This window comes from Cylas formicarius, unplaced genomic scaffold, assembly GCF_029955315.1.
Source record: "Cylas formicarius isolate icCylForm1 unplaced genomic scaffold, icCylForm1.1 PGA_scaffold_10__41_contigs__length_53128322, whole genome shotgun sequence".
In the NCBI taxonomy this organism is placed as follows: Eukaryota; Metazoa; Arthropoda; class Insecta; order Coleoptera; family Brentidae; genus Cylas; species Cylas formicarius.
In genome coordinates this window covers 15531276-15544955 of record NW_026844214.1, presented here as the reverse complement: position 1 = coordinate 15544955, position 13680 = coordinate 15531276, and the positions used below count along the sequence as shown (strand labels likewise).

General features: G+C 34.5%; 1 protein-coding gene across 1 annotated transcript; it reads right to left on the bottom strand.

The window, feature by feature from the left end:
• Positions 1-1649: 1649 nt before the first annotated feature.
• LOC132708309 (segmentation protein even-skipped-like) lies at positions 1650-11478 on the bottom strand. The gene is made up of 4 exons (XM_060680567.1): positions 11322-11478; positions 7800-8017; positions 1996-2247; positions 1650-1962 (listed from the first exon to the last, which is right to left on the bottom strand). Exons 1-4 carry the CDS (start codon positions 11476-11478, stop codon positions 1714-1716), a joined length of 876 nt encoding a protein of 291 aa, XP_060536550.1. The 3' UTR covers positions 1650-1713.
• Between the last annotated feature and the right edge of the window lie 2202 nt (positions 11479-13680).

Genomic DNA, 13680 nt, shown 5'->3' with positions numbered 1-13680 from the left:
TAAAAAATAACCATTTTTTAAAATGATAACATTATAAAATGCGCTGTTTCCACGGACCACTAAAGTATAAGGAAATCAAGCCCAAATATGTAACAAAGGAAAAATTGATAGATATATGCCAACGTCACTTTTGACATAGAATTCAAAATGTTAGAAACGGCAAAATATTATCATATAGCTTCTAAAGATATAGAGGCCCTGCCTATGCGGATAATACATAAGGCAACTATGAAAAATTTTAAGCATTTTTAGCATTTTGGGCATTCGAAAACCAACATAACCCCTGACAGATCGTCACTAAGTTAGGATCTGACTTTGTTCGGAAGTATTCTCTCAAAATATATTCAGATTCCATTAAATCTTGGGACAAGAGTTACGTGGATGGATATAGCTGTTAGATTAGTTAAGTGGGTGAAAGAAGCATGCGCTGAAGATCATTCCCATCTCTACGAAGATATCATTATCACCTGAGGCGTATCAATTACCGGTCCAGGGTCATTATATTATCTGAGACTTTTATGCATAAAGTATATTGCAACAAGGTTAGTTTAAGAATATTGTAGCAATCTAAAAATAGTTTATGTTATAAATCAAATATGTCTACATTTTTCCAAAGAATTCGACACTATTTAATACTCTATTTAAAATTGGAAAGTTGATATTTGACCAAGGAAATACAATCACATATATAATAATATTTTTGGAGTATAAATGAATTTGAACAATTTTGTCCTATTTTTTTCTTTGATAGTTTTAACAGATTCTGAGATAATAAACGCGTCACATTTCACCAACCACAAAATATTCTGCTTTTTTTTTTAAAGAAATTTAACAGTTTTGAAACTTGTATTTATTTATTCCATTGCTCTATATCAGAATTGTGCACTTAGCCAAAAATTACTACATATTATATAGAAAACCTGGTTTTGAATTTTAAGGTCGGGGATAACCTGGAAACGTTATCCGGATTTCCTGTATACCTGATTCAGTATTCAATGATTCTCCATATAGAAAAGTCGATCATTCGATTCTGAACTATAACAGAAATGTAATAGCGGTGTATTATCAATGCGCATTTAATATTGCACATACACTAATTAACCTCTTGTAATAAATTAATCTAGGCAAAGAAATCTGTATTTTTCATGGCTTTATGTGACATATATTTCTGCAAAGCTAATATCAAGCCTTATAAAATAATTAAATACAACACCAAAAATGAGACACACTCTACTTGGTGTTGAAATTTTAATCTATTTGCTGCCAAAATTCAAAAGTAATCGTTTTTAAAGTATACTAATAAAATGTTTAGTAAAAAGCTTGTGATATAAATTGCTAAGGTAGTGTAAGCTGCAGGAAAAAAAAATGAAATTGCACTAAATATAAAAGCGCAACGTTTAATTCTAAGTGGAGGTTGTCATCTATATGAATAAAAGAAATAAAAAAGACCGTCGGTAATTGAAATAATTTATTCACCAGTCAACGAGTACACTTTATACAATAAATAACCATCAACAGTTAGATCCATATGTACATTATATACAACGAATTCGATCGACTATTCCGTTACGATCGTAACTAAAAATAAAACACAGTTTATACAGAAAAGGAAAATATGTGTTGAATTCTTAACCCTCGCTCGTCTCGACAGACGACGCAACGTCACCTGGTTTTCGATCGTACCATACTCCCACTTCGTGCAATACTGTTATCCTAAACTTCTGTCTTGTAAGGCTTGAAAAGTTTCGGTTTGTCCACTTCGAGCAACTGCGTCTGTACTGGCGACACGTTGCTGGCCGGCATTAGCAAATTCTCGCTAACTGGGGGACTCAGACTTATCTCCGAACGGTGCGAATCGGTCGGTGATACTTTCGACTGAGGCTGCTGTTGTTGATAGCCGTACGCCCTATCGAAGTTCAGGTTCAAATTCAACCCTTGGGGTAGGTGACCTTGTGGCAATGACTGCGGGGGCGGCGCGCCGAAACCTACATTCGCGGGATGATGCATCAGGCCCGCGTTAGGCATGTGTATACTCGTCGGAGGACCTCCGAATCCTGGATACGGGCTGTACCTGGCGTAATGAGGAGCGTAGATCGGCGGCGGTGGAGGGTAGTGAAGAGGCAGACTGGAGGCGGCCGCTTGAAGCAAAGAAGCGGCGAACGCGGGATCGCTGTACACCGCGGCGTATGGCCATGCGATCGCCATCCGTTGCCTTTTGTCCTTCATACGTCGGTTTTGGAACCATACCTGAAACAAGCAGAGCTAGATTAGCCATTTGTCATGTGTAACATTGAAAATAAAAAATTTATAGTAGGAGAACGGCCACTAACTTTTTCCACCACTAGGAGCAATCTTAGCCTTAGTAAAATGTACGCCATTAAAGAAGTTTAGTTCCCCGAATCCTGGATGCAGACTGTATCTGGCACAAAGGTGTTAAGAAAGCAATTAGATGGATATAAGGCGTAAACTCAGTATATTGTGCCTGCACATTGCGCTCAGAACAAAGTTTGATTAGTAAACCTGTTAAGATGATGATGACATAATCATTAACCAAAATACATACATAATATACAAAATATAATTGAAGTATTAGTATAAGTATTAGTAAATATACGTTTTAGATATGGCGATGATTGATCTATACCAAAAATTAAGATGTTCTTTTTTAAATGTTATAATGCAACTTTCAATCATTTTAGAAAAAGTCAAACGGTGAGCTATTTTAAATTATCAAAACCAAACTGCTTCCCTAGAAATACCGTAATATCTTTTGAGCAACAGGGTTTTTCATTTATAAACCTCGTAGGTAATATTTTGTTGAATGGAATGTTACCTCTTGCGGGTAAATTTTGTAAATAAAACAGCGTACTAGCAGAAAAAATGTATCATGTATCATATGACACCCAAACTTAGGCTTTTCTTCTTAAAAATTGCTTCGGTTAACAAATATTGAACATTTTCACTTTTTTTTTCTTGTCATAAAAATGGAAGAATAAAACGTAGAAAAATGCTTATTATTATTATTATTATTAGAATAATTATTTTTTATTAAAGAATCTGTAATTACCAGGTTTTCGACTCGCTCTGTATATTAAACTTAGCTCAAGGATATAAAAATAAATAATAAATAAATTTCTTCGTATGTCTTGTTGTTGATCTCTTTTGCCACCTAAGGGTTTTTAAAAAACAAGACGGCGAATCAACAAAACGAATAAATATCGATGATGCACGACCGCAAAAACATTCTTTTACGATGTTATTATCCGGTACCCACGTAGACCAAACAATTTCAAGAAAATTAAAACTAATTAGTACCATAAACAAGGAACAATGCGCGTCTTATATCTCTGAGCCACCGACCGCCTCTTCTATGATCATTTCGGGCGTTTAACACGTCATAAAAAAGCTGACGCTCCCGCTTATCGCGCGCATTACGCCACTCGACGCGTATTTAGGGCTCGGACTTAGTTAACTGACTCCCTGAACATTTCACATTGGACGGAGGCCGCAAACTACGGCCAAGTCCGGCCCTGTGTCGCTTTCTTCTGACTGGCGGTTCGTTTATAAACGGCGGCACGTTTTTGATGTTTTTAAAAGCACCATTAGTGTTTTATTTGAGCCCGGGAAAATGTGCTAATTGTCGAGCGTTGGTTATCGCATATCGTCGCACTGCTGGGGTGATCAGAACTTACTCTATAAGTGAATCGGAAATCAGCACGAAAAGTAGTCAAGACAACTTACAGATTCGTAATTGTTAAATTTCGCAATCGACTAGTTGGAAAATTAAATGCTATTACTGGCTGTGAGTTAAGGGAAATGATGTATATGTTTATTGTATTATATACTTGTTTTTGTACATTCCTCTTAAAGTCGGAATAACTATACTTGTGTTCTCTTCATTTTTTTAGCTAGGGAGGTATAAGCTTATTGCTAATGTATTTTTCTATTCAAAAAGAAGTGGATGATTTAAAACCAAATACTGGATTCAAATTCTGCAGCAATGCCAACTAGAGAAGACTGTCATAAAAAAAGTATTTCAAAGTAATATATAAAAGGAATTATTTACCATGCGCTTTCTACCACAATAGATAATATAAACGCTTTTTACACTAACCCCCTCAGAGTTAGCAATAGTTTCAAGAAAAGAATTTGCAATTATCTGGAAATAAATGACATCTCGAAAATTTATTGTAAATACATAAATGTTTTAGTCAGTTTTCACTAGTCAATTGGCGTTGTGCTATTTTTTAATAAAATTTTGAATAATCCTTATGCATTATAATTGTTATTATCCATGTTAACTACCTAGTTGTTGCACCAGTTAATTTTTAAACATGCCACAAATTGTAATTCGTACCGGTCTAATTTCTGAATACAACTTGCACCAATGAGTCATAAAATGTCTTAATTCACAGACCATGGAATAAACAGACCATAGGGAACTAGATGCAATACGACCCAAAAAAACATAATTTCGCGTATTCTGCCAAGAGTTAGCTATGGAGCGCCTTTAACCATCCGATAAGTAATTAAAAAGTACATAGGGTAAATGTGGGTGAGATGCCGCAGTAGGACAGATGCCGCGGTGTACGTTTGGCAACACTGCGACTTTTTAAAAAGGCGCTTGTGTTTCCTTACAATTAGTTGATGGCTAACCTTGAGAACTCCATTACGCCGGTTGAAAATAAACGATTTTCTCAAGAAATATTTCGTGTGTTTGTTAAAATAACGTTCAGGTAAGTTACAAAATTTATTCAGTGTTTCTTGTAAGTTAAAATTATACCTCTAAACGAATAAAATTTGGTTTGCAATTAACTTATAGGAGATTTAGGATAAGTAAGGTTATGTTACCACCGGGTTTTAATTTCGTGGATCATAAGTGTCACAAAAAATGTGCTGCGGCATCTCTCCCATACATTTGGGATAGACGCAGCAGAAGTTTGTGGTAGAGATGACGCATTAATTCGATGTTTTATTTTAGTTGGATATGCCTCGCAAATATAAACGAAAATCTAATAGAGGAAGATGGACTCAAGAAAATTTGGTTACAGCCATAAATTTAGTACAACAGGATAATATTCCAGTACGAGAGGCTGGTAGAATATGCAACGTGCCAGAGCGAACGCTAAGAAGAAGGTTAAAAAACAATAATTTTGAAAAGGGTGTACAAGGGCCTTCGTCATCTCTTGGCCAAGAATCCGAAAAAAAGGTAGTAGGGCATATTAAAGCTCTTCAGAAAGCAGGCTTTCCTCCCACTGTAAGAACCGTAAAACAAATTGCCTATACCTTGGCTCAACGTTTGGGGTTAAAACACAAATTTAACACTGAAAAAGAAGAAGCTGGAGATCACTGGTACCGATCGTTCATGGAAAGGAATCGTGATTTGAGTTTAAGAAAGGCAGAGGGACTATCAACTGCAAGGGCGGAGGGTATGAATAGAAAAGAAGTTGAAGAATATTTTAAACTTTTAGAAAGCATTTATGAAGCTAACGATGTCTTTGATAAACCAGGTCATGTCTTTAATGTTGACGAGTCTGGCCTTCAGTTAAATAATGTGCCAAGTAAAGTTATCGCAGCAAAAGGTAGCAAAGAAGTTCACACAGTAACGTCTGGGGAGAAAGGGGAGACAATCACCGTTGTAGCTTGCTGTAACTCTGAAGGAAATTTCTTACCTCCCTACTGCATATTTAAAGGGGTAAATAAAAAAAAGGAATTTGAAGACGGCATGCCACCTGGTTCGGTTGTTGTTATGAACCGCAAGTCTGCTTATGTTAATAATGAGCTATTTTTTGACTGGTTGAAAAATCATTTTGCCCCTCGCAAGCCACCAGGGAAGACTGTTCTAATTCTTGATGGACATGGATCGCATATGAGTCTAGATTGCCTCGAATTTGCGACAGAAAATGATATTTCTTTGGTATGTTTGCCCAGCCACACCACACACTATTTACAGCCACTCGATCGTAGTTTTTTTAAACCGTTGAAAACGTTTTTTTATCAGGCTTGCGACCAGTGGATTAAAACACATCAAGGCAGACGAATTACTCGTATGCAATTTGGCACATTGCTAAGTAGTGCTTGGTCTCGCGCAGCTACAGCTGGAACGGCTATTAATGGTTTTCGTGCTACTGGAGCATTTCCACTTAATCCAGAGTCAGTTCCGGACCACGCTTTCAGCGTATCAGACCTGCACGTAGCTCATGCACACAATGTTGAAGACACTGCAACTAAAACCTGCAATACCGAAAAAGAAAACGCTGCGCCGAATCCATCATTAGAAATCAACGTTAAATCGCAAGAAGCTCAACCTCAACCTTCTACTTCGGCTAGCACTGATATCACTCCTGGCAAAATGTTGCAACAAATATCACCCATTCCTATTCTTTCTAACACTACAAAGCGCAGAAAACAGTCGGCTGCACATCTAACAAGCCCCAGTTATATTGAACACAAAAAAGGGAACAAAACTAAAACCAAAAAGGACAAAAAGCTAAAAGTTAAGTCTTTAGCTAAAAAAATAAAACTTAAACAAAAAAAAGATTTATCATCGTCTTCTGAGTCTGAGGAAGAAATGCCAATTTGTTCTTCAACCAATGACTGCAGTGATATTGACGAAAACGAATGTGTGGAGTGTCTTGAAAAATACTGTTTAACAAAATCACGTGCTGATTGGATTCAATGCGTTCGCTGTGGATATTGGCTACACGAGACTTGCTCAATATACAAAACCACTTGCAATCGATGTGGAAGGCTTTTATTAAAAGCCGATCAAGTTAGAAGAAAGATGTAATGTTATTTTTCGTAAGCCATCTCTCCCATGTACTATGCGGCGACTCACCCACGTTATGTAGGAGAGATGGCCAAATACATGGGATTATAAAATATATTTTCTTAGAATACTGTTTTATTTAAATTGGTTTTGTTACATATTTACTTTTAAATAAATGTTCTAAAAGTAAACATGTGTTTTTAATTTTATTTTATCTCGATAGGTGTAACAATTATGAAAATCTATAAAAATGTGCGGCATCTCTCCCACATTTACCCTAACCCAGTTAAGTGAAAAAATATGACCTTCCACTTAAATTAATCAAGTTGTAATCACTTAACTTACCTAAGATGAAAAGTCTTTTATTACAGATTTCACTTACATGCCTTAAATACTTATTATATATTTTAGAAATTGAAATTAGATAACAATGAAATTGTTTAGAAAACCTTAAGGTTAAGATTATCGAAACACATTACAGTCGTAGAATTCAAACATGCATAATAAACAACGGGTTTCAATTTAAAAAATACAACTTTCATTATTTTAACACTTTTGGATATGAAAGTCATTTTAAAAAGTTATTACAATCGGACACAACCATTGCTGTTTGCCGTTTCCAATTTTGGAAGCAAATATCCCAAATTATGAAGCATTGCATAGACATACCGGTAAACATTTGTTTTAAGTCCTATTTTCGTTCGTTGAATTTTGATCAAAGGCGACAAACAATGTTTGTTCTTTTTGAATCAATAAAAAATTGCCTGTGGGGTTTTTGTGAACTTTTCTGATTGAAATTTAATTTTATTTTTTGTATTTATTGAATTAATCCTCAAGATTATTCCAACACGTGTATATGCTTGTTGTTTTCTTTCCGTCGATAACAAGAAAAGTCGGAAAATAATTCAAGGAAGAAAAGAAATTTGCATTTATAATTTTAGTAGTAAATTCACATACACTAATCCTGTTTAAATTAATAATAATGAGACTCAGCATGCTTGTTAGAAGAAAAATTTACTATATGTAGTACCTTGATTGTGCTCTCGGGAAGGTTCAGTTGTGCAGCCAGTTCAACCCTTCGCGGTCTGGATACGTAGTTCTCTTTGAAGAACTCCTTCTCCAGCCTGGCCAGTTGCTCCCTGGTGAAGGCGGTGCGATAACGGCGAATATTGGGATCGTTGCTTGAATTTGGACTACCCGTCGAGTTTTGCTTCTGCAGATCCGTACCGTTTACTGGGGTAACGCAGTCTAAAAATAACAGATCAGGGTCTTCAATCTAATACCGTTATGTGACAAGAACACCTAAATAAAAAATAAATAAATATAATAATAATAAAAGGTTTTTTATTATTCTCATGATTAAATTCCAATCATTATTTTTATGTATTCAAAGCTCTAAAAGTTCCGATTATATAACTTATCCACAACTATGTTTTTAAAATTCCAGGGTTTTAACGATGATTTTTTAAAACCTGTAAATATAATTTGGCCTAGGGCGTAGATTTTTTGAGAATGTTTGAAAAAAAAAATCCTACAAACAGAGAATGAATCAAAACAATATTCTGTGTTCAATAAATACGGTTAATAGCCAAAAAATTAAAATACTCAGAATGAAACCTATTTTTTCTAAAAATTTTCTAAAAAGTTGAATTCATTGAATGAGTTTTTTTTATTTTTTAACGTGCAATGGTGACACTGTTTTAACGTCATACTAAAAATAAAACAATTCTTTTTCCTTAAGAAAATGTTCCATATTATGCATACTCTTGGCCAATACTTGGTTTTTGTCGTAAAAAAAAAAACCAGATGTGCCGCCGAATTTATTTATTTATTTTATTAGCTTATTGAAAAACTTTACAAACACAAATAATCTCAGTAATTACATGCAATGTCGGTGAGTCAACGAGACTAACTATTAAGACTAATGTAACTAAAAAGGTCTACCTGGACCTCACTAAGTACCTGATACTAAGTAATTTTTGGTTGTTTTGTATTCATAAATCAATTTTTGACAAGTATATTTGAGACATTTTAAATTTAATACATAATATAAAAATATCTCAGCTGCTTATTCCTTTCTTTGTTAAAGAGATTTTATATTAATGCTATCGATCAGTATTGTATATGTGCATTTCTTCCACTGACATTAAAATTTACGAGGCATATCCGTTATATGACCCGTCATTGTATAAGCCAACTAATGGTATTTTATAACTTTAATCATCGGTTTAACCGTTCTGAAATTAGTAATTTTTTTAGAAAGTTAAGTTATTATCTTCTATATATTCTTATCTATAGTATCAACTTAATGGGTATAACTTTTATTTTAAATTCCTCAAAGAAGCAAATTTGCAGGAAAGCTCTTCTTCTCTACAATAAATCCAAAATCCTATGTTAATGTCAATACCGAATCCACAAAAATATCTATCAAATATATATATAACAAATAACATTTTTTTTAAACAAGTTTTGCATTTACCCAAATGTTTTCTTTCTTTTTAAATGGGTACGGGAGTATTGAAAACGAACCTTTATTCAAAAAAATAAAAACAAAAAAGTCGAGCAAATGTTGGGAAAACGCAAAAATTAATTTTATTTTTTAAAAAAATTATATATACCTAATAATGTAAATACATTCGACATTTATTACTACGGAATCTTGGTTCTTGGATATATTTACACAAAGTGATTTAATGCAGAGAAAAAAGCTTTCTGTAGATTTGCTTTGACAAATTTGGAATTAAAAAAGTTTTCTTTGATTAGTTAATAAAATGACACATATAATTTATATTGATTTTAAAGATAAAGTAGTAAGTTTGGTGTTCTGTTATTAAAAGCAACTCCTACCCTATCCTGATATCCAAAGTCACCAACCTTATTTTAAATCATATTCTAGATAAAAGGATCTTAATCGTTATGAGTTGATACCTAATACGCCGTCAAACCACAAGTAAGTAGGTATACAAGGATATTGAACAGATTGTAGGCGTTAATCAGAGACTGGCAGGAAGTCCTTGTGAGGTTGCGTTCAACAAGTACTTTGTTTTGGGTACTTAGCGATCAATTACCGCACATCCTCGAAATTAGGGAAGGAAGTCTAGACGCTCGAGTGGTCTTTGGCGCATGTTTCGAGTATACTTTTATGGGTTGACTCTTGCGAAAACTAAAACAGAAGTCGGAAGGAACCGAAAGGCCGCACCATAAATACCGGGTTGTTTGTTGGTGTTAACAAGATTCAAAATTGGTGTTTGTCGGCAGCGTGGCGAAGACGTCCAAAATTAGGGGTCGGTAAATTTAATGTTCGAGACCTTTTGCCTTAAGCCGTCGCATTGTAAATTTTATTAGGTATTGCCTTACAAAATAAGTAAATTCCACAATTACGCCTTTTCCCGAGAGATATTTGCTATAAAAGGTGCTTAAGTACGGGCTATAAGGCTGTTAAAGCGGGGTCCCTAAACAATTAAGCAAATTACAGACCGAATGTACACAGTGGGCTGGTGTTAAAAAGCTTTCTCCATTTGCCTGAGTCCTACTTTGATTTGAAATTGAAAGTTTGAAAAATTTGAAATGCTTAATGAGTGTAATTCAAATTGTAGCAAATTCTTAAAGGCGAGCTTATTTTTTTATTAAAAAATTTATAAAGGCCAGTGATAAAACGTGCCAGAATAAACAAATATTTATGAATGACAGTTAGTTAAGGGCAACAGATACTTATAACCAATATATTTCTAACCAATCACGTTAACGTTAACTATGACATCTGCGGCCAATATTTATGACCAGTTATGCTCAATAGGCGCGTTTTAGATAGATAGCTATTTAATGCATCAAAAAATAATTATAAAGTTTAGCAGTTTTCTGTATTCAAGCCAAACTTCTGGAAAGTAATTTTGTTATTGTTTTAAATGAATAGTTGCAATATAAACTTCTAAATAGTTCATTTTCTTTCAAAAGGCATTTCATTACCTATGGAATTACTTTTGGATTGGATCATTATTTATGAAGAAAATAGTCACAATTAGTCAGCATGTATGTGCTGGGTAAACCCAAATAACGTGCGACAGTACGCAGTGCATAATAATAAACTAAAGAAGAAATAGCACAAATTGATAATGCGCAAACATGTACAAAAGAAAATTCCAAAATGTATTTAAAGTTTTGCAATCTACGTTTGAAATAAAATTTACCATATCAAAAACTAGTATAAAAAATTGGTAATTGAATATTTGAATGATCCGGTTCTGAAATGTTTTTGGCATCCTGTAAAATTTGCTCTGAGATTTACTTGTATTATTATCTAAACTGAAAATAAATATTTGGATGAGTTGGGTTTACTCTCTAAGTGAACATCACTAGGGCCGAATGTTATACCAATTGGTATGCGAGAACGAGTGCGTGGGTTGGACAAAAGTTGCTTTGCGTGCAACGAAAGTGTTTGTTCTACACACAGATAGCGTTGTTATTAATCATTTTCAAAATGATTGTCGAAAGAAAATTTGTTTGCCGCGAATGGCTGCTTTTTACACGTCGATTTTCAAGCATTTTTGCTTACCTCTGCTGTACTGCCCGTGAGAGTTATCCGGGGACTGGGGCGGACTGGGTTGCACGTGATGTGTGTTATAGTGCGGGGGAATGACGTCCAGCACCACGGCACCGCCGCCGTTGGTTTCTTCAGCCTGCCTGAACACTTTAAAATTCTCGTGCATCATCACCGTTCACTAACGCACCACTGATTACCCAAATCGGCTCACCACACCTCGACCAAATTCGAAATTGGAATGACTCCTCCATACGGCGGAAACTCGTATTTAGACCAGCCGGCTGAGGAGTGGCTCGTCCGCCGATGCGGTTGGTGGACTCGGAAACGAGCCGTCATTGGTGGCTCCGCCCTCGAAGACTTAAACGCTTCGCCATAGAGTTGAGAATCCCACGAAGCATCCTTATTGACGTTTAGTACATGTCGGAAGGGATTAGCGTAAAATAGGGGCGTCCCGACGGGCGAGCCGCGTTATTAAACTTTTAATGAGGAATTGTTACGGCTCTATGCTACCGGGTGCGGAAGGAGGAGAGATGATGAGATTATGCGAGGGCGGCGGAAATGCCGAAAGACCGATTTTCCCGAACAAAAGTTTGGGGGCTTTTCGGATTTTTTTTCCGAAAGTTGCAAGAACAAAAAAATGTACGGGATGACGGGGTACATCGTATTACTTGCCATTGAAAATAATTTTCATGTGGATACAATGCCTACGAATTTTTCAAGGGCATTGGAACGAGTTAACCATAAGATATCTAAATGTTGGTTTTGCTGACTGTCTAGTTCCTTTTCCCTCACATCTTGCACCTGTTCTCTTTAATTTATTTATTTATGACAATGCCAAATTTGTTATTACAACATATAGATTAAAAATATCCCAAGATCATAAAGTTATGGATTAGGATACTGTTATTAGTTTCGTTGCATTTAAATACTCTAGATATTCTGATCTATGTTTCATTTTCAAGTTATTGTTGGGTGATATTGAATGTAGTTTTGTTTTTCCAACATTTAATTTTAAAATTAATCATATAACTCTTTATCTATCTATTGACTTAAATTTGATTGATTGATTCAAACATGTCTGCTAGCGAGAAATGTCTGACCTAGTTAGTTTGGTTCGTCGAGTTCTTGTAAGTATTAATAACTAGTTTCTAATTCACTTCCTTTGTAAAATGGTGTAACTGTTAACATTAAATAAATAAACTATTTTTAAAGAAACCAAACGTCGTAATTTTAGGCAATAAATAATATATCAACACAAAAAAGTAAGACTATCAACAAAGTCTGTAGATCATATATTTCGTCTGGTTACTATGTGCACAGCATTATTAAGTTCACATACATGTTATCATAACCTATGGATATTTTGCACACTAACCAAAAACATAGATTAATATATTGATATATACGTAGATGCCATGTTTTCAATGGGATTACATGAGTGAACTTTTAAACAAATAAGGACCAGTTAAATGGGATAAAAGTTGGTTTATTTAGATGCATAATGCTCTATGTTAATAAAAATCAATTATCAGAGGTGTGAGCTAAAAAACTAGAAAAAAAAAGCAAATATTTGCAAAAACCATTTTCATTTTAGCATTTTTTATTGCCAATCCGACAAGAAAACGTTATATAGAAGTTGTAGTTTGGAAATTACGTTTTCTGGGAATTCATTTGTTTTATTTGGCATGGTATCAGAAAGTCATTTTGAACTTTTGTACTACCCTTTTTTTGTCAAATTGTAAATTAATGCATTGAGAAAGAAAATGGAAATATTTACAGGTACCTAAACCCAATATAATTGCTTCTCACAATAATTCTTTTTTAGAAGGTCATTGCTAAATATGAACATGTAATTAAAAATAAATCTAAGTAAGTAAGTGCGATAAATTAAAACAGTTTTAAATTATGAAAGGGTAGATGTAAGTATGTCAGCTCCGGGGTAGGTAGACAGGTACCGGGATTGTCAAATCGTCATCGGAAGGTAAAGCTATTATTATGCTTAACATGCTGTAATACTTAAACCCTAAACATTTCGGTCTCTTTGATCATCTTTTAATCACGCCGATAATGGCCATTGCCTTCATTTAATTATTTCAATCCCATATTTTAATTCTAAAATGGAATTCATAGTATTATTCACAACCTTGCAGGATTGCTTGATGTCCGATATTTGTTCCAATATTTCTATTTATTTCTATTCTATTATATCCATAAAAAAATTATGACAATTTTTATCCTTGAATCCATTGCGGCCTTTTTTTACTTTTTCTTAAAGATGCTTAAGGGCTTGACCACTTTTAAGTCATATGGTATATATGTTTTATATCCAAATCAAGCAAAATTAATCAAATTAAATTAAATATTTTCGACC

What these genes read in the sequence shown, in the direction of transcription:
- LOC132708309 (XM_060680567.1), bottom strand. Translation starts at nt 11,478, where the DNA reads ATGATGCACGAGAATTTTAAAGTGTTCAGGCAGGCTGAAGAAACCAAC. An exon ending in TCACGGGCAGTACAGCAGAG is followed by an intron (nt 8,018 to 11,321) that starts GTAAGCAAAAAT and finishes TGTTATTTTTAG; the next exon opens with ACTGCGTTACCCCAGTAAAC. An exon ending in CGGGCCTGATGCATCATCCC is followed by an intron (nt 1,963 to 1,995) that starts GCGAATGTAGGT and finishes CCGCCCCCGCAG; the next exon opens with TCATTGCCACAAGGTCACCT.